Raw genomic sequence first — 27,596 nt, 5'->3', positions numbered from 1 at the left:
GAGAGGGAATACTCATAAATTCATGAGGCAAACACACTTAGTCACAAAAAAAGCCTGTGGAGGACCACAAAGAGGGAGAACATTAACTGAGGAGGAGGCCATTTGGTACTGTGTTATTCAGTCCGGTTCATATCAAAACTGGATGTAAAAACACAATACACAAATTGCTGCTAAGTGCCAATAAATCACTGCAGAAGCATTAAGGCAGCAGGTAGAACTCAGAGACATTCCGGACGACATGAACTGAACACAGATTAAAAATATGGGTGCATTCAACTGATTGAACCTTTCAATAAGTTCATTCAAGTATTAAAGTAGAACTTATTTGTGTGTAAGCAGGAAAGCCACCCTGGATACAAGATCAGACATCAGGGAGGAGACTAAGAAATGTAGGAGGAGAGATGTGGAGAGAGAGAAACGCTTTAACTACACGGCAACAATGATCCAAACTCAGTCCCACATTGCTATTTTTACATATGAAGCAGAGTGGATAGAGCCACCAGTGTGAGAGAAACATATAGAGAATAATATCGTCAACCCTCCTATTGACCCAGCTGTGCCACATGGGCACGGAAGGAATATATTGCAGTTTCAACCCCAAGAAGCTGTAATCTAGAGAGGAGAGAGAGGAGGCGGAGCAACAGCAGACCACAGCTGGACAGGAGTAAAGGTCAGTGCTCCCTCTAGAGGATGAGAGGTGGGAGTGCAATGCCAGTGGTCACCTGGGGCCCTGGGGTCCTGCTGGACTGAGGAGCCCATCATTTCTCCAGGGCACAGACGGAGTCCAGTCTTTCCATCTCAGCGGGAATCAGACGGTGCTTAACGTGGGAACCTGAAGGAAATGAGGGGACTTGGGTAATCTTCGACCTTCAGAGGGGTTTCTTAAAATGTGTCATTATGTTCAAGTTATTTTTTAATGTGCAAGTGAAACAATATCCCATTCAGCCAATTAAGACCTGAGGCAAACTTTGTATCTGTGCATTTCTAAACATTTTCCAGTTCAATTCACTGGTCATGGTAAAACAATCAATGACAACAAGACATTTACATGACATCTGGTTCAAAATGAAGTGTTGCTTCAGGTCTTAACAATAATACCACGAGGCTTTTTTTTGTGTGGTTATAAAAAAAAGAAAAACACATCTGGTACAGTATTAAAACCTTTACTTGGACATGATACAACAAACAGAAACAAGATTCAGAATTAATGACTGAAAAAATTATTCATATTTTCAATCCCCAAAGCACACAATAGTCAATCAGCTCCACATGTACAATGGAGTAGAATACAAACAGGACAGAGAACAGACACAAGCGAGGGAGGGAAAAACAAATCAAAAATAAGAATGAAAGATCCCATTCTGACTTTACAGCTCTTGAATTTGTTTAATACTTTGTAATAAACAAAAAAATGAATACCATAGACAGAGAAGGGGCAGATGGGGAAAAAAGGCAAAGAAACTGTGTGAAAGATAAACACTTAAGGAAGATTCTAGATCTACTGGAAAATCAGGTTTTATTATTCTTCACATCAATCATCTCCAGACTGAAATTCCTGCCCTTCTGATCTCTCTGACCAATCCTTCGTGATTCACGCCAACAACCACCTCCTCATTCACTGAACCCAACCTGCTCACAGACGCCTCCTCTGACTGGACTGGTGAACGTGAGGCAGCCTCTCACTGCAGCTGGACACGAGGTTTCTCCCTCATGTTCAAAAACAGACTCTGGGAACTGTTTTGTCTTCACCAGCTCCACCCGGTCATAAAAAAAAAAAAAAAAAAAAAAAAAACACAACCAAGTCCATCTGAAGAAGAGAAGGACCGAGACTAAAAACCTGGCCCTATTTAATCTACCCTCTCTCGCGACTCATAAATGCACTATCTTGTCTTGTGGAGTCCAAAGCAGATGTTTTCCACTGAGAGACTCTGTAAAGAAAAAGCACCGATGCATTGCTCACACACCAAAAGGGATTCACACACCGATCTGCTTCCCTCCACCGACCGCTGCTCCCCTTTTCCGCATCAGCTTTAATTCCAGTCGTATTCGGACCCTCTTTGGGACGCATTACACAGGCCAGAGTCAGCGCTGCGCAACCATCACAAAATAACATGACACTGAATGGCCCAGCGTTTAAAAAATGGCCACAAACAGCTTGGCAGTGATAAATAAACCAGTGAGGGTGGTGTTTTCAAGGCTGCATAAGACGCCGTGCGCCTTACTGATCATAACACCTTCGGCCTTGGCTCTGGTGGGGCTCAAACAACGCCACCTGGCTGTTGGATCTATACATTACCTCCCCTGTCTTCTGTGATCATTAAAACAAAAACAAAAAAACAAACATTTAACCAATGTCTTTCAAAACGTAACAACTGGCGACCACAATACTGCAACACGGTAAAAAGGTCACAGCATGCGTCTGCCTTGAGTGCACACGGTTGCAGCGACAAACACACGTGGGCGGTGCGATTCAGAGGCCTCCCATGGCTGACCACAGGTCGCTGCAGCGCTCAAGTCAAGTCAAGTAAGCAAAGAGGGACACACGGCACCGGATCCCCTCTCCACAGCTCTCCAACACCGTCGAAAGAAAAGCTTCACATCCGCTTTGAACAGTCCAAGAATCGTAGGTCTATTTGACGAGTCCACTTCAATGCAAAGCCCAGTCATTTTCAGCCTGCGTGGGCGAGTGAATAAGAAACATTAAGTCTGGAGTAAAGCAGTGGTGACGGGGTAAAGTAAAAGGAAGGAAGGAAGGAGTCTGGGGTGTGTTGATAAAGCATCAGGTCAACAAGCTCGGCAATCGCCTGAAGCCGGCCTGGCTCCTTTTCCTGCACCCTTTCATTTCACTCGACCAATTTATTCAACAGTGCTTAGCAAGTCACAGCCAAAGCGACAGAATCTGCCAGTCAAGGGGCGTAGCTGCAGACAGACTCTGTACACATGTGCATAAAAACACCCGCGCCACCACATACACCCTATAGCAAACTCTCTAGAAAAGAGGAAACGCCCAACCACCAGTCATTGCAAAGCTTGAGGAGGCAAAAAAAGAAAAAAAAGAAAAAAAAACACAGACCTGCACTGACTGAATAGCTTAAAAAAAAAAACTATCTTCTCATCTTGATGCTACACTGATAGCAAAATGTAAAGAAATGTAAAAATGGCATAGCAAAATGTCAAGACGACTTAAATACGTCGCTACTAAATGAAGGGATGGGAATTGGAAATGAATTCACAGCCAATTAACGTTAACTTATGTAACAGACTATGCTATTATATATATATATATAGTTTTTTTTTTCTTTTTTTTTACAAATGTCAGAAAATACAATGCATATATTGCATGACAACTGTTTAACCATGTTACCACAATAGGACTATACAAGTTGCATATTTTGACTTTGAAAAAAAATCACCACCAAACATTGGTATCGACTCAGGCCGCTGTGTGTGACTATTTGATGTCAACAAGTGGACCCCGCAGCATTTAACCCAAGGCCTAATCATTCCCATCCCAAGCTAGAAACACGGTGCAGTAGCAGCAGGCTCGAACATTCAACAGGGGAAGCTCCGAAAAGTAAAATCCTGCAGAGAAAGTCAGAGATGTTAACCCACCAGAAGAGTATCCACACATGCACGCCTCTTAAAGTCAGCAGGGAAAAAAGCTGATGTGTTTTACTTCCAGACATCATTCCACAGCTCAGATTCTCCTAGGATCGCCAAACTCTAGTCAAGATCACAGATCTCAAATCCCAGCGGCTGAAAGAACCATTCTCACGCAAGTCTCAAAAATGTATTGGCTCATACAAACGGACTCAAACCGATAATAAAACATTAAAACTGCACTACGACAGAACATACACTACAAAACCTCTGGCCACGCCGTCATGTGTCTCTATACCAACAGCCAAAGTCAGTCGGCAGCGGTGCCAACTCTTCTCTGCACGAAGGAAATTAATGGACATCTGGAGAGCACTTCGCTGAATTCACCGCACAGACGCGCTGAGGGAGAACACCACGCTTTAAGGTTAGACCAACTCACTCACGTTAAAACAGTAACACCTGTCTTACAGGTCAACGGCCAGCCTCGTAGTCCACATCACATGGGGGGGGAGGCCAAAGATCCTCTCTGAGAAGAAATATTTGGACTTTCTGGAGGGCAGGAAGCTCATTGCTCATTCTAGTTAAAGTAGCTGGCAGACCCTAAACTTCAGCAGCACGTTCAATGCTTCCACCAGCAACATTGCTTTCTTTAAAAAACAGAAACAAAAAAAAAGAAAAAAAAAAGAAAAAAAAAGAAAAACAACTGTGTCTAGTAGAGAACAAAATCTATTTAGTCACAGCCAAAACGTACTTAGCTGGTATTGGTTTTGATTTTCCAGAGGTTGGAGTCTCAACATAAGAGGGTTACAAAAAAAACAAAACAAAAAAAAAAACACAAAAACAAATCAGGGGGGATTAGGTTAGAATGGAAAATAACTGATTTGTCTGTGTACTTGCATACTGAGTTTGCATTGATGTAAATGTGCAAGTCTTCATCTACAAGACCGTATTAGTTAATTAGCACCTGGTTGAGGACAGCTGTGCCTCTTCCCTGTAGAATGATACTGAAAAATGAGTTTGATTTCAGTAAATGTGCCGACTAAGAAGAAGGCTGAATAAATCTGAGAATGTCAACACACTTTTAAATGATTTTACCAACAAAAATGGTAGTAAATCTTTACGTGTACCCCAGTATTGCTCAACTTTGAGCGAGTGTAGACTATTTAATTCATAGCTTGTGTTAAATCTTCTGATCATGTGGTAGCTGCATTTGACTTTTCACTGCAATGCTCAGATTCAGACGCTCACAAATTTCAATCACAGTAAATGTCAAGTGCCATTGTCAACAAAATCCAGCGAATTACCGAGAACAACTGGAACATAATGGCAGATGTTGGTGCAAAAGCAGCAGCGAGGTGTGGTTTGGCCCTGGGCTCAAAGACAGTTTCGTGGCAATGTCAGTACATGGAAGGCAAGTCCAATGTGGGTCGAACGGCAAGAAAACGATAGCTTTTGTTTGTCGGAGTCACGTATTTTTACTTACTCACATGTGAACTGGAATTACTAATACATGACTCCCATGTATGTTTTTATTTTTATTTTTTTGTAATATTTACATCTACTGTACAAAAGTCGCAAGCACTGAGCCAAGACACACTGAATTAAGTCTTCAAAGCTGCAGGTAGTAGGTGTAGGATTTCCATTATTTGGCATCTTTTTTTTTTTTTTGTATTTCCTTTTCAAATACTGTATAACAACACACAAGGTTGCATTTAACATTGGTGCATTACTCCTCTTTTACCACCAGCAATGCATGAGCTGCAATTATTGCAAAAACAATGAATTTCATACGGATCGACCACGATGTGAAATGTTGCCACAATCTAATAATTTCCGCTGGCTTTTATACTGTTCACCCCTTTTTGTGTTGCACAAAAATATAGGTTTCTTGCTTCTTGTTTTACAAGACATAAGTGCAACAAAGCAAAGCCATTTTATCTACTCAAATACACTGTACAAAGACACAGCTCAGACCTGGGTGGACGAAATAAGTGTTGCACTTATTTACTCAGCCTTTCTGAACAATACCTTACCACTCATACTCAAAAATATTCAATCATAAGATGCTCCAGAGAGTGCAGAAAAAAGTGTTTTCTGTCAATGCCAATAGTTAATTGGTAAAATAAAGATGATTTTTGGAATAATAAAACAACCAATATAGAATAAAAGATATTCACCTGTGATCTCAATATACTGTTGGCAGCCAGAACCACAGGGTTAAATTTCTATCTGTTCAAGATGTCAACGTCTTTTTTTTTGCAACCTCAATAACAAATCATCACCTGTTCTGATAATAATGGAAAAAACCCTACACTTAGTACCGTCAAGTTCATCTTAGGTGTTTGAGGGCAGATGGTCATTTCTAGGAAACAGGAACATTTACACAGTTAACAACTCACAAAAGTGCATAAATGACCACCAGCCGAGGGAGGATTTTGGGGGAGAGCAAGATAAAAGTCAAACAAATACTTTTTTCTTGCCTGAAGCTGTACTTTCTGTGAGCCTCAAGCTGTTTCAAATACCAACCATCTGCCAAAGTAGAGAGAAGGACAAAATAACCAAAAACAAACAAACAAAAAAATTCAAGTCATTCTTCTTGTCTTACAAAGCCCGCTGTGCGCATCAGGGTGGGAGGGACTCCGTCTATCTGTTCAACACAAAGTGCTCCCAACCCTCTTTTCCTGGATTTCAATGCCTTGGAAAAAAGCTCTCATTTCATGAGTACAGTACTTCAAAATAGAAACTCAAACAAGTTTCAGCATGAATATTCGAAAAGCATAAAATATTTCAACGTTAATGAGATTGGATGAACTCACTGGGAGGGCGCGTTTGCCTGTCTGGTGAAAGACACTTCCTGACATTAAGAAAGGACCGATTTTAGACAGTTGATTGAAATGCTATGATTCGAAGCTAAAACCATACATGAACATTGAACTGGCTAGTGACAGATAACATATAGAGGTGTAGCTAGCAGTAACTGGAGGGAACCCAGGTGAGAACAGGGTCGGTACATCAGTTACACAGAAGCAATAACCCACTGCGCGATGAAGATGTGAAAACTGACGGCCAAATCTAATTAAGACATTTACTGAAACTGTGTGAGAAAGAAGGGACACACTCCGGGAGAAATATTCCCTATAGTGAAAAACTGACTGTGGGAAAATAGCTTGTAAATGCTTGTGTATGGATGTGGTTTCAATTACAGTTAGCATACTGTTCAGTTCAAGCCATACTATCTGTGTGTTAGTTATACTGACGATCAATCCATGTATGTTTCAAGAATCTGTGTGTGTGTGTGTGTGCGTGTGTGTGTGAGATATGTGACAGCAAATCTGTGTGTATTTTTTTTGTGTGAAAAAGCTGGTGTGTAAAAACCAGCAGGTGCTGCAGTTAAATGAGCCCGAACAAGAAGAGCCAGCGATCCAACACAGTGGGAGCTGTGTTAGTAATCCTGGTGTGCATCGGATCCTGACCGGATCGAGACTGGATCTTCTAGGTGAGCTGGTGAGGCGCCTCGAGCATCTCCATCAGGAAGGTGTCAATGGGCGTGTCACCAATCAGTTTAAAGAAGAAAAGGTGCTCCAGACACTTCAGACCAATGGAGCGCAGCGCTGGCAGCCGGAGGAGGAGCTTTGCAAACCTGGATAGGAGAGGAGACGGTGAGGAAGTTAGTGGACTCGGCCATCATCTGTGGGTTCTGAGAACTCAAATAATTCATTCAGACAAAGCACAAATTCATTATTACTTAAATTACAAGTGCATGATGTGCAAAATTAATCTAAAATACTTCATTACTATTTTTAGTGGTTTTCTATTATCAACAGTTTTGTATTTTTGCAGAATTTTTAAATGGATTTCATTCATTTTAAGAAAATAAATCCATAAAATGAACACCCTTGTGTCCATATTGTAACTCAAAAGCTTTAGTTTCCACATCAGTCTGTAGTCACTGGCTCCAGGAGTAAAATGAAGTGATGGGTAAAAGGAGGCCATGTGCTAAATGCTACTTTTACTGTAAAAAAAATACCAATTTTTTTGTTTTTTCCTACACTGCATTTGTGTGAAATGCCAAACTAAAAATAAATGCAGCATATACATAATGTGAAATCACTTAAATCAGAATGTCACACAGAAAACATTTTTACTTCTTGATTTATATACTGATTGATAGTTTTTTACATACCGACGCTTAGAACAAAATAGGAACGTGTGTAAATGAGCAACTGTTTATTCTTTCCTTCAAGACTTCCTTTGTTCCTCATGAAAGGTGGACTGTCCTCAAAAAGAAGTGGCATCATGGTGGGACAATGACCGAGCTGAATGTTACTTTGTGATTATCTGAGCGGCGGCATCATCAGTCATAACCACGGACCTGACTTGTTGATGTGAAAGGTTCACTGGTCGCAGCCTACCTTCCCTGTTGATCAGGGTATTTCTGTTTGCAGTACGACTCGAGTGACGCATAAACCCTCTCTCGAAGGAGCTCCACCTCACTGGGGTTGGACAGACCCTTGGCATCTTTGAGTGGATAAAAAGAAACAAAAATCAATGTCCGTTACTGCCAAAACACGTCCTCCAGTCTTCCTGACACGGTATAAATGAGCAGACCTGGATTAAAGAGGATGATTGCTCGCAGGCAGCCCAGCTCGGTCTTGTCCATCTGCATGTCTCGCATCTTACTTACAAGCTCTGTCAAAACCCTGAAATTAGAGGAGAGATATGCAGCAGGAAGTCCCATCTGGAGACGCCGTTGTGAGGAGGAGAAATGTTGAGACGGCGATACAGTGGGAAACCAGTTAAAATAATACCAAAGAAAAAAAAAAAAGCTCAGAAGAACGAGACAGAGAAAGAGCAGATTTCTGATTACGGTTACTTGACAACAACTTTGTGACCCAAATGAAAACATTTACCTGTGATGCAGCAGAAAGAATAGTTCTAAAGAAGAAGCAAACACAAACTAACAAAAAAAAATTCCTATGAACCAGGTTGTCAAACTGCTGTGTCTGGCTGTGGCTGGTTCAGCTTTTTACCTTCTCAAAGTGAAATTCTTCTCATTTATGTATCTTAATCTCCGATCCTCAGGTAAAAGTCATGAAATGCACACAAAATGCTGAAGTTTACAATGGCTGGAGAGGAAAATGTTCATTTGGTATTTTGCTTTGAGGATTTTACATTATGATACCTTCTTTGTTGTGATGGTTTTAGATATGAGCACAAAGCAGTTAAATTAAGTAACAGTTAAGTTAAATAACATTTAATCATTACGACACAATATTTAAACAAATGTTTGGCAATTCGAAATGTATAAAGCCACAAAATGTGTTCTTATTGACACCTATTAACATGATTCCAGGACGAAAATCCATTTCATATTTGGTGATAAGTTACATCAACATTTTATTTAAGTGTATAAATTAAAACGGTCAAGAACAAAGGATGAGAACTTCTCAAGCCAATCTTGTGATCTTGTGATTGCTCTTTGTGAGGATGGAAATCATGTTTTTGCAGCAAAGTGTAACAGTTTAATATTGAAGGTTTCTCTTCCTTTGGCTTTTATCCAAGCTGGGAGTTTCGTGAATGTCTGCACGTGGCCTTTCAAAGTCATTCCTGGCAGCAGATGAGTGTTTCTCCACACTCTAATATCATCTGACAGAATGTGATCACGTTTCATCAAACAGAGCATGCACAATGCCTACAAATTGACTGGGCACGTAAACAAAAAACTGCATTGATTTGAAATAATAAAATCGAGAGCCCTTTTTACAGCTAGCAAGGCAGTCAAACTGGAATTAATACCAGAATAAAGATTTGCTTCTACCAACAGTTCCACTACATTTTTAAACACTATGCCATTATGTTGTCTGAAACGGGTCGTCATGAGACACAGAGAGGTTTATTTTAATCCATTAAATATCTGCGTCCAAGAATATGAGTGAAAGAGGGGAAAAAAAGCACAGGCAGAGAAGTGATGACCATTATGGACTGTTTCACTAATACTCCATCATCATCAACAGAAATGACCATCTGTTCATCATGATGGACTTCGACAGGCAAGGCCTAAATCTACAAAACACTGTATGACCATATCAGTGTTTTTTTTATTTTTTAACACATGAGCGCCAAGGATGAATTCTTCATTTATATTTAGAGGGACAAAGGGACAGCAATCTTTTGTAAACTGCGTTTCGATGAAGGGTCAATTTTCATCACTGAGAGTTTATTGATGATGAGGGACAAAAACACCTTCAAAATGCCTCAAAGAAAAATCTGAAAGCTAATTCGGCCAAAGTCATACATTTCTTCATGTAACCACATGGTACCATTCAGTCCTTGGGAATACAGGCTTGACCACGGCAGTCAGCACTTAATGCTCATAGTCATGGGGGAAATAAGACTCTCCAGGCTTTTATAAGAATTCAAAGCCAGAAGTATAATGTGAATGCAGGCCACGGACTCATTTGATCAAACACTTCTCAATGGACGCTGCTGAAATCTGCGCTCTGAAGCGAGAACCCGGCTGGTGTTCGTAAACCTGGAGAAAAGTCGACCTTCATCAACCTGTGAGATTCTTTTTCTTTCCCTTTGTTTTTGCTCAGAGAGGAGGGGTTCAAGAACAGTGTTTGTGTAGTGGCGTGATTACCTGTCAAATATGGCCCCAACCTCAGCATTGTGCGCCCTGCGTATTCAATCACAATGTGTTATTACAATGTTATTACACAGTTCAACTGTCATTACATTGTGCTGAGTTTTTTTTTTTTTTTGAGCCCTTCTGATGTATTGTTAGTCCATGTTTACATGTGATTTTAGGGGATAAAAATATGCAGTATGACAAATTAGTCCTGTATCTGGAAGCTGGTGTTAAACAGCACCCATCAAAATTCATCATAAACCGTTTGGTTTAGCGAGGATCTTTATAAGTGCCATATAATGGCTCACTTAGTCTGCTTTTATAACTGTAATCTTACAAAAGGTACCATTATATTAAAATGAATTAAAATAAAGGGAAAAGGAAATCATATGACAAACTATGACTAAGAATCTGTTCATAGGTGAAAAATCTCTCAAAACATTTAAACATTACAGCACACAAATTAAATCAACAAGTATAATTTACACAACTGTAGCTATCGAGTAAAAAACAGAGGCTTGAAGTGCAAAGTACAACAATCAAACACAAACAAACAACACATAAAACACCCCGACAATAATGGAAAAGCAGTCAGGAGAACACAAACAGTCAGGAAACAAGGGTGCCCAATTAAATAACGTGTGCTGTTATTCATGACGAGGAGGAAAGTGTGGAAACAAAAGGATGAGGTTAGCTTTCTGAAGCTGATTCCAGGTTGTGTTTTGCACTTCAATGCCTACCAGAGAAAGCGCTACTTCGGGTACGATGCTACAAAGAGATGCTAATGCTGCGTTATATTATTTAAACCCCACCCCCTCCTGACAAAATGTGGCTGGGTAGCTTCAAACAGACGCTGATGCCAAGCTGAAGTGGAAGCTTTCTGCTAAAAGAGAGCAGTGCTGTGAAATTTATCGAGAGGAAAAAATCACTGAGCCCAGTTGCCCCGCTTCAACCCTGACTAGGAAGCAAACTCAACCCTTTAAACCATGTGATTACTGTGCAATTAACATTGAATTAACACCTTGTGATTCAATTTGGCATTTGACATTGATTGGCAGTATTTCTTTTTAAATCAGAGCAGGTGATTTGTTTGTGTGATGAGCACATGAGCATAAGTTCCTCCCTTTACCAATCAGAAATGTTCCTTTGAATATGCCAGCATTATTACAGCGAGTAACACAAAGTTTATATTTCTAAATGTCTGAAAAAAAGAATGTGAGACCATGACACAAATCATGCTCATTTTTCCACGAAAATGCAAGACATATTTTGAGATCTACAGCTAACCAAGTTTTTATTCAATACAGATGGTGAATCTGACAATAACACTGTCATTATTATAATTATAATTATATCATACATCATTAGATTATATTATGATCATCATTATTATGATCTGCCTTCTGCTTACAAAATTACAGATGTTTTTTCAAGTCTTGGGCACTTGACTAAATCTACTCAAAAAAAGTAAATATTTCATGAGCTTAAGAATAAATCTACACATGCTCCATGGTCTTTACATCTCTGCAAAATAATGCGATGTTAAACTTCACATTAACACTTGTAAAGGAAGATTCCTATATTTTCCTGACTGTCAGCCATTATGAAAGACAGTTTGGTTGCTTTGCCACTGACTAGTGTTGTGTTGGTGCACATGCCCTGCGGATAAGCATTCATCCCCAGTCTCCCATTCATGCGCCGTCGTCCTACAGGCAGCAATTAAGAAGCAAAGTCTCTCAGCCAATGCAAAACACAGCAGCTGCAGCCAACCGAAGAGCAGAAGTACACCGAATACTCAATTATCAACCAAGTCAATCAGCCTGATTAAGTGTGTTTATATTTTGAAACACAGTGAGTGTGGAAGTAAATTAAAAAACAAAAAAAACCCAAAAAGCATCATCCTACATACTTGATAAAGTCATCATAACTGAATGTATGTGGTTTTGCAGTACTAGTTTTCAGTTGGATTAATAGTAGATGATCCTAATCGTGTCAAATGGAATTACATGGAATTCTGAAGTGGAAAAACAAATGTTAAAATATTATGTTGAACCCTTCCATAATGACTTTCAAATCCTTTCTGACCCATAAAAAGTCTTCAGAGTTGTATGTGAGCCAGAGCAGCTCGCGTGTGGATGAGTATTACCTGTCAAAGATGGCTCCCACGCCTGCACTGTGGGCACTGTTCCTGTGGACATGCAGACCCGTGGCCAGCAGGATCCCATCCTTCACTGAGATGGAACGATGGGAGAACGAAGCAATCAGGAGCTCATTCCAGCCTGTTGAAATATGAACATTAGATTCAGGAGATCACAGTGTTTGCACAATCAAACTGCATAATTCCCTGGTTAATTAAAGATCTGATACTAGCAACTGTTATTAGTTGGATTGCAACTATTCTAAATGTAAATTCAATACTTTGACGCAGTCGTTGAAACGAAGAGAAAGGGCTGTGTGACATTAGGTAAATATCCAGTTGAGTTGTTGACTACTGTAATTACAACATGACTTGCGATTAGTTACCAAGTATTACGATAATGACTTTCAGCTTTGGGATTCGGTCTTCCAAACAATATTGATCTTGATCTTACAACGAAATAACAGCAGACTGGGCTCCAATTTATTCCATCACATGCACATATGCAGTTGCTGCCTTCCATGTTTCAGATGGATTGTTGCCACAAGGGATGACAAGATGTTGAAATCATGAAAGTGCAATACGCCGCTGCCAACGCAAAATGTGTCGGCTCTAAAACGACCAGACTCACTGCGTCTTTCATATGGGAACTTCCAGTTTGCCTCAGTGTCATGAATGTGATTTGATGAACTCCAGAGTGTTGGAGCTGCAGGTATCAACAAAACCATCGTCTACCTGAGACTTGTAGAACAACCGGGGTACCCTGAGAGCTCTCATCTCACTTGATGAAGCTGTATTTGGTCTGGATAAAGGGTGATCCGTGATTTGTTTTTCCTCACTTGTTTCTGTTACTTTCATCATTACAACATTCACTCAGCTCTCTCTGGGAACTTTGTCTTTACAGAGTTTGGGAAAATAGGGCAGCAGGGCTGTGTCTGAGATGGATATATTATAATGATGACAGGATTGCGATGTATTATGTCGTCTGAATGGATAAGGGTGGAGTATTTATTTATTTTTTTTACCTTTAAAGGGTCATTTGAAATAAATAAATCAGAAATTTGAATTTATCGTGAAAGCTCTGATCTTTCACAGCCCGTGATGATATCAATAAAAGATTTTCGGTTATATCTAAGATCAGCATTAAACTGCTTGTAAAATTGGTATTTGCTAAAATAAGCAAATATTTAAAGACTTCAAATCTTCTTTCCCATACATGGATTTACCTGCACGTAACAAGATGACCTGATCATCGAGGGGCAGCTCAGAGAAGTGTGGGATCCTCTTGGCCCACTCCACCAGAGTGAAGAGCTGCTTGTCAGCTGCCTGGCAGATGTTCGTGACAGGATCGTTGGGCTGAAACAAGGACATTGACGCTATTATAGGTAGGATTTCATGACAGTGCCATGATGGCTGCACAGGCAAAAATCTGTTAACAAGCATCAGGTTTGAATATGAACGGAAACCTAAAAACAAAGAAGACACACAAACATGCAACCTCATGATTTGTTTGTAGACACTCACCGAACTACCACCTGAACTGCCATCAGCATGGAGCTCAGTCTTCTGCTCCACGGCCATCTCCGCTTCTAAAATCTTCTCCACTGGCATCTCCTCGTTTACTGCGCTGGTCGACTCAACCTCGCCATCTCGGTCTTTATTTCGCTGCCGCTCCTCTTGAACAGCTGCACGGTGGAGGGTAAGGGTGGGAGGAGAGGAAGACAGGAGGGAACAAGAAAGGACAAGAAAGGAAGGAAGACAGAGTAGAAATAAAAGAAAAATGTGGATGTTTAAGATGGGTAACAGGAAGAAAATTTAAAAGAAATGCAACGAAAGCAAAGAAAGACATGAGTCGATAGCAGAGGGCAGAAATATGAACAGAGTCAAATGTGTAAACAGATGAATGGATGAAGTGAGAACGGCAGAAACAGTTCAGGAATACATGGACAGCGAAAACAAGAGTGGCAGGAAAAGGAGAGAGGAAGATGAGAGTGGAACGATATTAATGTTAAAAAAAAAGCAAAGATAAACAGTGGGAGAGAGGACATGTAGAATTCATGACTACAAAAGTACCTCATAATGTCTTTGAAATGATTCATTCATTTCTAAATAATACCTCACACTATGTCCTCAAGTGCAGAAACAGACTGAAGTCACAAGACAATTCCAAAAATAAATTTCAATGAATGAACACACCAGTAATCTGACTTTCTGAACTGTCACACATTTTTGTCAGAAGATAATGTGTAGTAACAAGTTTTCCCTTTTAATAAAATTAAAGACATCAGGTTACTGTAGAAGAAACCACCTAAAATTTAAAAAGAAAAAAAAATGCAAACAAAGTGTGCGACTTCCACCATATTAAAAATGTAATTTTTGATTTGGGACTTTTTTTTTTTAGGTCTGGGAAAACAATTCACCAAACTGACATTATGTTACAGATCACTTGCAGTCAAACATATTTAGGCCGGTTCCACAGACTAAAGTCCATCGTCATTTAAACATCAGTCAGTGACCTGCAAAAAACCCATGAAGTCTGAAACAAAACAGAATTATCTAACTTCTCAAGAGTTGTGTGGTGATATCTTTTTTTTTTTTTTTTTAAGAATCTAATCTTGAAGACACCTCATTCACATACAGGATATGAGGGCCTTAAACTAATCACTGATTCGCAAAAGAGCGTGAAAGATTATTGAGTAACAGCATTTTCATCAAAAACTGTATTCCAGAAAGGTTTGTATCCTGTTTTGTTTTGTGTGTGTGTGTTTGTTTTTTAATCTGAAATAGCTCAACAATGAATCTGGGCCTCTTTCCAGAACATATTTCATAACTAACTTGATGACTAGGACCTCGGGTCCTTTGAATTCCATCTTCTACACCTAGACTACTGCTGTGGGGAATGACTCCCAGTCTACACTGGGTGAAAGGTCGGGAGCAAACCAGACGGGTTACGAGTCCTTCCTTTAAAATAGTAGAATGAGCCCTCAACACCAGGCAAGCAAAGCAAGAAATGTTTCTATTCAGACCAACAATCTGCCTGTTGTTCCAGTGGCCATAAATTTATGAAGGTGGGACTGTAATGGGAAACTGCCATGTGAAATTTACATTCGTCTACGACAAGCCTCAAGTATCCTCAGCTAAATCGATGACTGAATGAAACTCCTCTCTGGTTGAAAAGGAACAACTGTGACTGTACCAGCTCTACAGATGGCAGTTAACAATAAGTAACTTTTAAATAAAGTGAGGTGATGATTAAAAGAAGTGTGCCTCGTCAGCGATCTTTCCTTTTAGGGTAAGAACACACGGGGAAGTAATTTAAGACCGGATCTGGTCCACCTCTGAGCACTGGCAAGAGCAAATGGAAAAATATTTCTAACTAGCTGCATCTAATTGATAGGCAATGTAATATCTCTCTGCCTCTTGCTCACTCATACAGACACACACCCCTCCTTCCCTCTTCTCCTTACATCTGTCGTTCATCTTGGCCACTACAGAAGGAGGGAGGGGGAGAGAGAGAACGAGAGGAAACAAAAGAGGAAGAGAGGGGGAAAGGGGTTAGTGTTTACAAGGCTCACCCACCCCCATCTCCCTCTCTACCACTCCTGACTCATTCTTTCTGTCCTCTGATCTACACATTAGACGTTTTCTTAATTCAGACCACAATTTTTTGAAGAAGGAATGGTCACAGCTTATTTAAAATCTAACAAGCAAGCAGGACTAGATAAGACATTTAAAGGTGCATTAAGGAGTTTTTCAACTTCAAAAATACTAATTTTCCACCATAAATATGTAACAAATATTCAACGAAGTGGAGAATGTGCACTGATATATTCATTGTAAGTACCGCTAACAGCGCTAAATTGTCAATTGAAAGTTGCAGTGCCGGTCCGGCAAATTGTATTTCTTGGGGAGAATTTGAGAGGATATGACGTAATGTGCGCTCCCGCTGGCCTGTTATCCTTAGCTTTCGTTTTGTCCGCCATTACTCCGCCAGATGCTTAGCGAGCAACAACTGAGCAGTATTGAGGGTGGATCTTCCAGAAAGTAAGAAAAGACCGGCTTCTAGCACTACCACAACTCCAGCACAGACCCCACCAGGCAAAAGAAACTTACATTTTACTGGAGCGCTACTAAAAGAGCGAGGAAGGAGTTCCCCTTTTCCGTGCAACGTACATGGACGCAAGCCACAGGCATTTTGCCAAGCTGAAGTTATGCCTAAGGCCTGCAGGGACCGTTGTTTCACATAAAACGTGCAAACTCCTTAATGCACCTTTAAATCAAGTATAAGGGAGTCTTAAAATCCTGATAGTTTTATCAGAGGTACATCATTAGAATAAGGCCATATGCCAGTCATTTATGAAAGATATTTATATAGTCAACACTACTGCTTCAGAAGGACAGGTGGTTCAAAGCACAGCTTTTTTCAGAAGCAGTCTCTTCGGCAGAAAGAGGGAAATGATGACATCTAATGTGCATTCCCATTTCTTTCTAACTGTGCTCAAAGTGACACTGAAATATTATGTATAGAGGCTTCACTGTAGCTTAGATGAACATGAAAATTTACAATGACAAAAAAAAAACCATATTAAGCATAATATTTAAAAGAAATCAGTGGTGTGAAAGGTTAACAGACTTTTTAAATTACACAGAAAACACAACATGGCTGCCATGAATATCCCTCTTTGTGTTTTAACGCAAGTTCCACGAGAAGATCCAGATATAGGATCACAGTAATTCAATTTAAATCGGTGATATTAGCAGGGCCTTGCAGTTTTTGAAAGTGAAACTTTAAAAGCAAAGTTTTACGGAAAAACTGAAGACCCCATGCATGCACTACTACTTCAAATAGTGACACACTGTACATATGTCTGTTATCTTAGACAGAAATAGTTTTTGTATAAAGTGCACAGTGCACAGCTGACGTCACCTTCCTCATACGGTAGACAGTAATTGTGTGAAAAGGCCTGCTGAATCTCTAGTCCAGTGCAGCGTGTGTGTATGTGTGTTTGCATGCACGCAGACATACACATACTGAAGAGGCTGAAGAGTGACAGATGCTTTTCTGACCCTGAGTTCCACTATTGTGCCAACGAGAAATCTATAGATACTGTTCAGATTATTACAAGAGTAAAAACACATAAGTTAAACGATGACAGGTGTACTACCAGTCCAAGCAATTTGTTGAAAACACTGCTGTGTTCTGCACAAGACCAATTTCTGTTCTGCAAGCTTCAGTTAAATGAGGCCACTACTTCTAAAGTGGATGTGAAAAGGAATTTGAAAAGACAGATATCCAATGACTAGCAATGAAACAATGAGATGCTGACTGTCGAGGAGCTGGAGAACAGTCAGTGTAGTTGTAGAAATGAAGCAATGGTGGTAAAAAATGTTTCTCCAAATAATTACATTTATAGGTCAACTGTTCAACCAGTGTAAGGATGTGCTACTTTTTAGCATAAAAATGTCAGTGAAGGCATGATATATGACTGGATTTGGAGGAGTTAAGCGCACAAGGGGTCGGGAAGTAAAGAACTGACAGGATTCGCTTTCTGCTGGCTCACCTTCTCTCTTCATGCCCATAGCCAGGCACTTCTGATAGCGGCAGTACTGGCAGCGGTTCCTCTGTCTCTTATCCACCATACAGTCTTTATTGTCCCGACAGGTGTAGGTCAGGTCTTTTCTCACCGTTCTCTTAAAGAAGCCTTTACAGCCTTCACAGCTGTAGACGCCATAGTGCTTACCTGCATGATGAAGAAATGAGAGGAAAGCAGAAACAATGTTGGGGAAAAATACAAAAAGTAACTTTTTGGTTTCATTTTGCAATGTTTACTGTACATCTGGGCCCCGTCTTAAAAGTTGATACATCAAACGTAACACACAGAAAGTCACACTGACCAGAGGATCTATCCCCGCAGATGGAACAAAGGCGTTTCTGGGAAAGCATCGGTCCCGGGCTGTGGGCTGACAGCTGCTTTAGGCCCAACGGAGGTTTTACATCGTCTGAGCTACTCACTGCATGGAGCCCTGACATGGACACCGTGGAGTTGATCTGAAACAATGACAAAGGGGGCTGAAGACAAAGGCAGGAGTCTATTCGTTTGTCTGCTTCATAGTTTCTACTCCACTTCCATAAGAATTCAAAGTGAACAGCTAAGATCATTCCTGACAGCACTCGGTAAACATAAGGTCACAGTGGAGTCCTGGTCTGAGCTGCACCTTAACCTGTTAAAGTATCTGAAAAACTGGTTTGAATGAATATAAAGACACACAAGAGAATGGAGAGTTTAACCTGTCTTTAAATTAATGTAAACGGGTCCTAACAATTACTATTTAAAAAAAGCCTTTTAAAACACAAACCACCTTAATAAATCTACATTACTACAAAACACAATGCATTAAAATTATCCATGTGATCGCGACTATATTTCATTATTGTTTTGTAACAAGCAGCAAAAACAAATCTTTTAAATACCAGTAAATTAAAGTATTAAAATTTGGAAAACAAAGTAGGTGGGACCCATCTGCAACATCTTACCTGGGGGCTGCTTATCGGGCCGTAGCCCACCGATGGCGTGCCAGGTAGGCAGGGTGATCCCAGTGAAGAGCTGATAACGGAAAAGGGGGAACCGATGCTACTGATGGGGCTGTTGACTCCCGTGGTGGTGATGGGAGGGAGGGAGGTCATGGAAGCTGCAGCCGAGGGAACTAGGGGAGGCGAGCGTTGGCCTGATGGCGGGGAGGAGACAGACGAGCTGTCTGGGCTTCGAGAATCTGACAGTAAACAGCCACAAGGAGAGTTTCAGAATTGTTAATGTTATTTAGGACAACAATGTGGTGGAGAAGAAAAAAATAACAGTTATACAAGGGATGCTATGTGCGAGATTTGTGTGGCATAGAGGACACAGAGCTGAGTGTTAACAATGAAATGATCATGTGGAGCTCTTTTTTTCCTGCTTAAAACTGCACAAACGACAGTATATACAAATGGTATAAATAACCATTTTTCATCTTGATGGTTGAAGCCTGCAGCGCACCACAGAATGCTGATCTCATCTACCGTATTTTACTCAGAAACAAAACCATCAACGACGTGGTCCCATAAATCATCTCCTGCAGGCAATAGCGCAAAACACCACACACAAATTTTCAAAAGGGAGGGGGGAAAACGGTTCCACATTATTAGTCAGATAAGCATTTCACTCTCATGTCATTTCATTATTTTTTAATAAAGCACTGTCTTTAGAGTAAAGTATATCAAAAACACTGGTATGGTTTGCCATTCCAATACAAATATGATAATAGAGGCTTAAAATGTTGATACTTTAACACATTTTAAGTTAAACGCTATCAAAAGAAACAAAAAAAACTCTGCATATCAACATCATGACTGCAGACAAAATGTAGAAACACAAAGGTGTTAAAAATAACATCAATGCAGCTGGTCTTTAATTCAACTAAGGCCACATATGTTCAGAGCAACACTTATTTTTTGCTCTGTTCATCTTTACTTCAACAAGCGTTGAACTGAAAAGACAGCAGACATGCTGTACCTCCACCTAGTAATTACACTATAGAGAACACATGCATGACACATTATGGTCATGAGATGACCAGCTTTGTATATTCTTTTTACTTATTAACTTCCCCTTAATTGCTGCTATCACTGTGAATCTATTTTAATTGTGATCAAGAAATCTAAATTTTCTAAAATAAGTGATTTCTCATAACAGAAACAGGCATTATGCTGATCTACATATGTCAGTATATTCAGAGAACATCACCTAAGCCTGATTGAGATAAGCTTTTTTTTTGTCTCTTACTTTGCCTGATGAAAACATTTGTATCTTAGGCATCTATCCTCCACAGAGCACAATTTTGATAAAAGCAGGCATTAAAATATTGTTCATGATCCATGATGGTGAGTTGGGATAAAAATGAACATAACTGGTTATTAGACAAGAGATAAAGAGGTTGAGTTAATATGAGATCCATCTCAGAATGCACCCATGGAAGTCATATGAAAAAAAATAATTCTGCTTTACAGGAATCTGACAGAACAACATGTCTTCATCCCATTCATAGCAGTTTTTAATTTACCAGTGATAAGGGGCTTGAGTATTAATCACACCCAATAATTTAGCTAATTCTAATTTACGAGTTGAAAGAAGCTGCAGCTCATCCTGGCACTAGTTTCTAGTGTTTTCTGTTCAGTCGTCGCTGGCAGATTTTTGGCTCACCTCTGCTGTCTCCCATGATGGTGGTTTGGGCACCGGGGCTGGCAGGCAGCTGTAAGCCGATGTGCTTCCGTCTCCAACAGCCCGCTGCTAAACTCTAGACCGCGGACTGAGGCCCGGGCCGGAGCCGTTTTGGGAAACCAAAAATGGGTCTGAAATTCCAGCACGAGAGAGAGAGAGAGAGAGAGAGAGGGAGGGAGAGAGAGCACCTTGTAAAATAATGGTGTGCCACCGATTGCGCATTTAATCACATGCAGAACAAAACGAACACCGAGCAGATAAATATGCAGACGAGACGCACCCGCCTATTCTAAGAAAACGATGTATGTGTATTTCATGATTTTTTGGGGCTTTTTATGTAACGTTGTGCTCCAACACTGTACGGCAGCCAGCTGCTCAGCTGATGCCAGGATTACTGTCGTGTCCTGACACAGGGCAAGGCGTCGACGCAACATTATCAAACTTCCAACATTTCACAGACGCACAAGAAATAAGTACGACTTGTGTTGATTTTGTGTTACGGAGTCAATAATAAATGTTAAGCACTAACGGGCAATCCCGACAGATGGCAACAAGCCTCCGCTACACAGCTCTCAAGCACCTAAGCTAACATGACAGGCTAACTAACGTCTACGCCGGCCGCAAAGCGCAGAGGCTGCTTAGAAAAATGCAAATAAATCTGCAACTTAGTGTAAAGCTCACATTTCCGTTGACGGACTTTGTGAAAACGACGCGAAATGAGCGCAACGCTGGCAAAACATGCTAAGCGCTTAAGCTAGCTGCATGTAGCCACCTAAACTTAGCTGGCATGCTAGGTGCGTCGGAGGAGAGCCGGAGGAGCGCGAGACCCGTCTACCGCAGGCTGTCCTCCATCCCGCCGTCCGCACACTCCCCGCATGAGACAAACACGCATTCTGTGCAGATAAATAACACTTCACTGACGGTTTAGCGGTGCAGCTTCCTCGCATGAAAAGATGTGGCGACTAGGCCCCGCGTGTGTCTGTCTCTCCCCCCACTTTGCCTCGTAGTCAACCCTCCCTCCCCCTGCAAGGATGAAAACATGATGATGGTGGAGGATTTGGCTTAGTGCTCTCCTACAGTTGAATGTTGGCCACGAGTCACCGCAGAGCGCTGCATGCCGGCTTCTGGAGGCAGCGGGAGGGCTCTGTGGTCATGTCGTGCCTCACATGTCGCACAGTGCCAGACACACATCCAGTGCAGGAGGTCAGGAGGTCAAGACAAGTTCAGCTCAGGATGTCGCTCGGTGGGAAAAGGTTATTGGCGGACACTGGAGCGCCAGTGGGCCTGCTGATCTGGAGAACACAGCAGGGCGAAATGTCCTGCATCAGGGACACTTTCAACAGTACAAACATGAGCTGGCTTAGTTTTTTTTTTTTTTTTTTTTTTTTTTTGAATTTGGATAAACGTAAATTACTGTGATTTCAAGCTGTTTGGGATAATTTATAAAAAAAATTCCATATTTTTTGATTGATAGTTTCATACTTTATGTGTCTTTTGATCATACTGAAAATCCATTCATCCATTTGTCCACCTAATCGTCTTCTATACCACTGAATCCTGTGCAGGGCCATGATCGAGGTGCAGGAGCCAGTCCCAGAGAATAGGAGACAGCAGGATACACCATGGACAGGTCACCATCCATCGCAAGGCAAACACACACACTCACATGCACACTTATGGACAATAAGCTCATACAGCTTGAAACGTGTAGTTCATGAAGTTTATTCGACTTTTACTATAGGTAAATTGCTTGACATTAAACAATCTCTTGTCTTGGCCAATACAATTTTAATATTACACTTATAATAATATTGAACTCTCAAATATTTGTACAAATTATGTATGCCTCACTACACAGTTTAAGGCAGTTGTGTGGCCCTTGAGGTCAGTTTTCATTATCATTGATGTCCAGCCATTAGCAGCAAATACCGTCTCATTGGCAGGGTATTGTTTGTGAAAAATAATCAGTGAATTTTATTGAAATATTGTAATAATATATGTGTGTACTTGAGTTTTGTAGCTTTTTCTGTTCAATTCAATTCAGCTTTATTTATGTGGGTCCAGGTACAAAACAGTCATTTCCAGGCTCTTTTACAGGGAAAAACTCAGCAATTCTACATAAGCAAGCATCAATGACTATGGAAAGGAAAAACTCAATTTTAAAAGGAAGAAATCTGCAGAACCAGGCTCAGAGGTGGTGGCTTTCTGCTATTCTTTCTAATATTTAACAGAACGGTCAAACATATTTTGTGTCTGAATAAACAAATATAAACATTTGAAGCCCTTTAAAGTCTATTTAGTGTCTCACATCACATTCACTCACCTGCATATAACTTTTTTTGTGATTTATTACTGTTATTCTTTGAGATTTGAGGATTGGAAATATGTTTATCCATTATCCAATGTCAGATTCAAGAAATTAACACCTCTGCTTTTATTTGATTGCTCCTATTACCGTTTAATAATATTATTGCAAGATAATATTTTTGTTATTAGGTGCTGATCGAGTGTCGACCCATCATCTTTACCTTTTTATTCAACTGAGGGTCATGGCTGCTGGAGCAGACTGCAGCTGTTCGTGGGCAAAGGCAGGTTACACCTTCGACAGATCACCATTTCATACAAAGAAAATACAAAGAGACAGACAATCACACTTGCTCACACCCACATGCAAGCTAGAGTCACCAATTAGCCTCAAACTCATGCTTTTGAACCATTGGAGGGAGGAGAAGAAAACAAAAACAAACATTATGAGTAGGGAGGGCTTGCAAATTCCAAACAGAATGGAAGTCAACTGCAGACTTGGAGCAGTGATAGTTTCACTGTGACACAGAAGTGCTAAACACTACACACCATCATGAAACCCTAGTAGAGAGTATACTTTATATTTCCATGGCTGGTACAGGCAGAGATCCAGAGGAATATATGAAATTTGTCTTTTTCGTTACAGTGCAAACTTAAGCGGTTGAAATAATACATAAAAGTACGAGTATATCCAAAAGTATATTATTATATAACCCACATAATCAGGGCTTGGTCATTATTAAATGTTTATGATTGTGTAGTTTTCATGCAGATAGTCTTTTACGTCCGCGGTGCATGATAAATTGACAATGTTTCTGAAATGATCAGTAGATGACTGCTTCCAGAGTATTTCTTTTGACTCATGTGGTTGGAAGCAGAGTTTCTGTCTGTTACTTGATGCTTTGCCGCCCTCAAGGGGTAGAAAATGGCACTACAACAAATTCACGACTCCCACTCTTTTTGAGTATACTCCATCCATCCATTCATGACTAGAATGCTTTAGATTTATTATTGCATGAATAATCTTTTTTTTTAGTAATCACAGAGGTGTTTTGCTATGGATGCTTCGCAACATGTTTCACCACTGACTTTCAAAATTCTAATGTTGTCATTTTACAGGTGACCCTTGTTAATTTGATCTAACTGCAGGGAGGGAAAACATAATGTCAATGTGATTAATCCACTTTTATTTTATCATGATAGCTTTATTGTTTTGGTTAGCTTCAAATTATTACTGATCTATATTCTTCCCTTTTATTTAAACAAATCCATTCACAAACAGAAAACCAATCTTAAAAGTTAGATGGTGGTTACATTAATTTTAGTGGTTACATTTTCCCATTCTTTAAATTGTTATTTCACATAAACTAGTAAAACAACATATGTGGAAAAATATTACAAGATAGACTATAGTGTTCTGTTGCTGATCATATTTTATTATGCATATCTGTCCAAAAAAAAACCAAGTACTGATTTTTCAATTGAAGAAAGAAGATGTTGACTCAGTAGTTCCCTAAAAATACAGCAGACTCCAAGTTTTCTTCCAGACAGACAAACACAGCAAGACACCAACATTGATTGTTATATAAAGCTTTTATTTGTATTCTGCACATACTTTAATAGCATGACCACAATATCAAAGATTACACAAAAGATTACATAACATACTGTGATTAAGAGACACATAGAAAAGCTGAAAACTTACATTAATTTGTATTATTGGTTGAAGTCATTTTTAAATGTAACTTTTCTCTTTGTGAATCTTTACTTACACAGGATTTTTATTTTTATTTATCTTGGCTCTGAACTCCTGCACTCAGGATTTCACAGAAACAATGATGATTCAGCTTTTGTGTCAAACCACAAAATGAGTTTGAATTAGATTATCAGAAGACTTACTATTGCTGCTACAAATCCTCAGGGGAGAGTTGCTGCCTGAAGTTGCCATCCTTTTCACCTGTAGTCATGTTTAATGCAACTTTGATCTGCAAAGAGAAAACAAACACGACTGACTTTACTGTGATCACTTAACTTTTATCATTTCATCCTGAAAGTGGTTTAATTGTCAACATCAAATCAAATTAATACACCAATCACATAGTGAGGTTACAGGTACTTTGCATTTAGGCCTTAAAGTCAGAACTTTAACCTCATCCCCAATGTTGCATTTTAAATCTATGCAGAGAAACAAAAACACTTCGATGCAAAATATGTCACTGTCCAAATATTTTAACATGCATTGAAGGTGCATGTGTGCTTGCATGTGTGTGAGGACTGCATGAGGGATTAGCCTCAGTGTGTGTCCACCAGTGATTAGCCTGGTCAGTGGGCCTGTTGTGCATTCACTCAGGCCATTAGCATATTAATGCAGCCTCGCTCTTGATCTCCCTCTCTCCCTCTTGCGCTCTCTCTCTCTCCCTCTCCCTCTCCCTCTCTCTCTTTCTATACATATTTCCCAGACTGAGTTGTAGCTTCCTGCCGCGTCAATCTATAAATCTCACCAATTTACGCAGCTCGTGCTGTGAAGCGAAGGACAATCTCTTTGCACAAAATTTGAGATGCCAGATCTTCTTTTCCCTCCAAAAATGTCCTCTTGTCCTCCTCATTCTCCTCGTTCTCCTCGCCCTCACCCTCCTCCTCCTCCTCCTCCTTCTCCTCCTCCTCCTACTCTGTCAGATCCTTGCCTTCTTTTTCATCCTGCATACTGTCTTTCTCCTCTTTCCCTCAGCCTCTTTCAAATCCTTTACTTTTTCTCATTTTCCCCTTTCTTTCTCTAAGTCTGGCCCCCTGAACTTTGTCAAACACAGGAAAACATACACAGAAGCAAATTCACAGGGGCAAACAGAGAGGACACACTAGAGTGCGTGCATGTGTGAGTCTGTGCGCGCTTGTGCACACATGCACGCCTACACACACACACAGTACACAGACGCTCTAGCCTCATTCATTCTCTTTTTTTTTTCTGTCAGTCTCACCCAGTGCAAATTTAGCAAGACCTTCTCTAGACTGTGGTGCTGAAGTGCGAACCGGACACATTCAACTGTACTTAACATGGTGAGAGCTATTCAGCCTTTTCTCCTCCACAGACAGACACTAACCCTCTTTCCAAAGTGGGACACTCCTGATCTGCAGAGCCAGACATGGACGGGCGCTCAGACACTGCACCTGTGTGGAAAAAGACAGAAAAATAAAAAAAAGATTTGAATTTCATTGGACTCCACAGCATCAAGTCAATTAACAACCCTAAACCTGTGAGAATGTTCACATCAGTGTGAAAGAGAAAGTTTGCAGTATTGGTTTGATTTTATATCAAAAACAAAAGTCATTTGACATAAAGGCTGGGCTGTTTCTGATTTCAGCACTGACCAGTATGCGTTGCGTTTCTCCTCATTTCCCAGTTGGCTGCTTTCCACCTGCTTTCTCTGTTTGATGTGACCGCTTTAAGAAAACAGAGGTGAAATTAATCATTACCAGCAAGTATTAAAAAACACGAGTTGTGAAGATGAAGTAAACTTTTCTCGTGACACTTGCATTGACTAAAATATTTAGTTATATATCCACATATTCTATTTTAAACAAAAGTAGTTCTGGTTCGCAAAGCTTTCTTCCAAATATGTGAGCAGACCTCCTTAAGCTGTACATTTACATAAACACACACACTCTCTCTCTCATTCACCCTCTTCCCCGTTCTCTGTTTGTCTTTCAGTGTCTCTCGCTCATCCACCCACAAAGCCGCCGAGTTTTATCCCATCCATGGTGGCCTGTCCCTCGCTGATTTTCGGAGATCAGGGGCGTGATGTCCATCCACAACTCCTGGTTTCATGAAGGCAGACGCAAGAATTGCGTTTGGACAATCAGCTCCGAACCTCCGTCTTGTTCTGGCGTGCCGGCTCACTCGGACTATCAGGTGCATGTCCCGAATTACTAGAAAATGACTTGATGCTGCTGAAATGAAATAAGATTCAACTGAGTGTTCTGTTGCCGTCCAAATGTCACCATCCTGCCGAGGTTCAGCTTCTTGAAGGAATCTAATCACAAGCAAACCTGCTCGTACAAAAAAAAACCCCCTAAAGGATGCTCAGATCAGAACAGAGGAATGAGCGGGAAGGCAAGAAGAAAGAGAGAGGAGAAAAGAGAGAGGGAGAAAGCTCTAACTCATGCCTGTCTTCTGTGCTGGTGACACCATGATGAACGAAGGGGTCACCACCCGGGGGCAGCCCCATCCAAAAGGAGCCAAAGATGTGACCTTGTACAAAAGGAAAAGTGGGTCCCCTAACGGTCACACGGATCAAAGAAGACAAAAGCTTGAGATGATAACTCAGCACAGCAGTGGAGCGCATTATTATCAGACACATGAGCACCAGCGGTAGTAAATTTCACTGACTTGGAGGTAGGAGGGTGGAGCTGGGGGTGGTGGTGGTGGTGGTAGAGGAGGGAGGGTGGGTGGGGGCCTAAAAACCAAAAAGTAAAGCTCTGACTCGCCCTAATCTGATTTGCCGTACGCAACATTTTCTCTTTATCTGATTCGCTCCGTGAGGCATTTTCTCTTTCTGTGGGACTCCGTCTTTATCCAAATGATGTGGTCTTTGGTGAGGCCTGGCCTATTCATGGGAACCCCATGTGCTGTGTGCCCACCATTGAGGTGCAGAGTAGCATGGCCACAAAGGATGGC

At 40.6% G+C, this 27,596-nt stretch overlaps 1 protein-coding gene across 5 annotated transcripts; it reads right to left on the bottom strand.

The window, feature by feature from the left end:
• Positions 1 to 1,147: 1,147 nt before the first annotated feature.
• On the bottom strand, positions 1,148 to 21,752 carry rxrba (retinoid x receptor, beta a). 5 transcript variants are annotated; one of them, XM_030120313.1, is made up of 13 exons: positions 21,698 to 21,752; positions 20,603 to 20,751; positions 18,901 to 19,136; positions 18,261 to 18,414; positions 17,927 to 18,106; positions 15,833 to 15,853; positions 13,890 to 14,050; positions 13,592 to 13,721; positions 12,375 to 12,507; positions 10,241 to 10,276; positions 8,209 to 8,300; positions 8,013 to 8,118; positions 1,148 to 7,240 (listed from the first exon to the last, which is right to left on the bottom strand). In XM_030120313.1, exons 2-13 carry the CDS (start codon positions 20,616 to 20,618, stop codon positions 7,093 to 7,095), a joined length of 1,413 nt encoding a protein of 470 aa, XP_029976173.1. In that variant the 5' UTR covers positions 20,619 to 20,751; positions 21,698 to 21,752; the 3' UTR covers positions 1,148 to 7,092. The 5 variants fall into 5 exon arrangements, with proteins under 5 accessions (XP_029976173.1, XP_029976172.1, XP_029976175.1 ...); XM_030120312.1 differs by lacking the exon at positions 21,698 to 21,752 and adding an exon at positions 21,542 to 21,611; XM_030120315.1 differs by lacking the exons at positions 10,241 to 10,276; positions 21,698 to 21,752 and adding an exon at positions 21,542 to 21,611.
• Positions 21,753 to 27,596: the final 5,844 nt, after the last annotated feature.

Source organism: Salarias fasciatus, chromosome 22 (assembly GCF_902148845.1).
Source record: "Salarias fasciatus chromosome 22, fSalaFa1.1, whole genome shotgun sequence".
Lineage (NCBI taxonomy): Eukaryota > Metazoa > Chordata > Actinopteri > Blenniiformes > Blenniidae > Salarias > Salarias fasciatus.
Note: the sequence above shows the minus strand (reverse complement) of the source record. Positions and strands in the feature narration are given on the sequence as shown.

What these genes read in the sequence shown, in the direction of transcription:
- rxrba (XM_030120313.1), bottom strand. An exon ending in TATGGGCATGAAGAGAGAAG is followed by an intron (nt 15,854 to 17,926) that starts GTGAGCCAGCAG and finishes CTCCTTCTGTAG; the next exon opens with TGGCCAAGATGAACGACAGA. An exon ending in GGCCAAGATGAACGACAGAT is followed by an intron (nt 14,051 to 15,832) that starts GTAAGGAGAAGA and finishes TCCACCGTGCAG; the next exon opens with CTGTTCAAGAGGAGCGGCAG.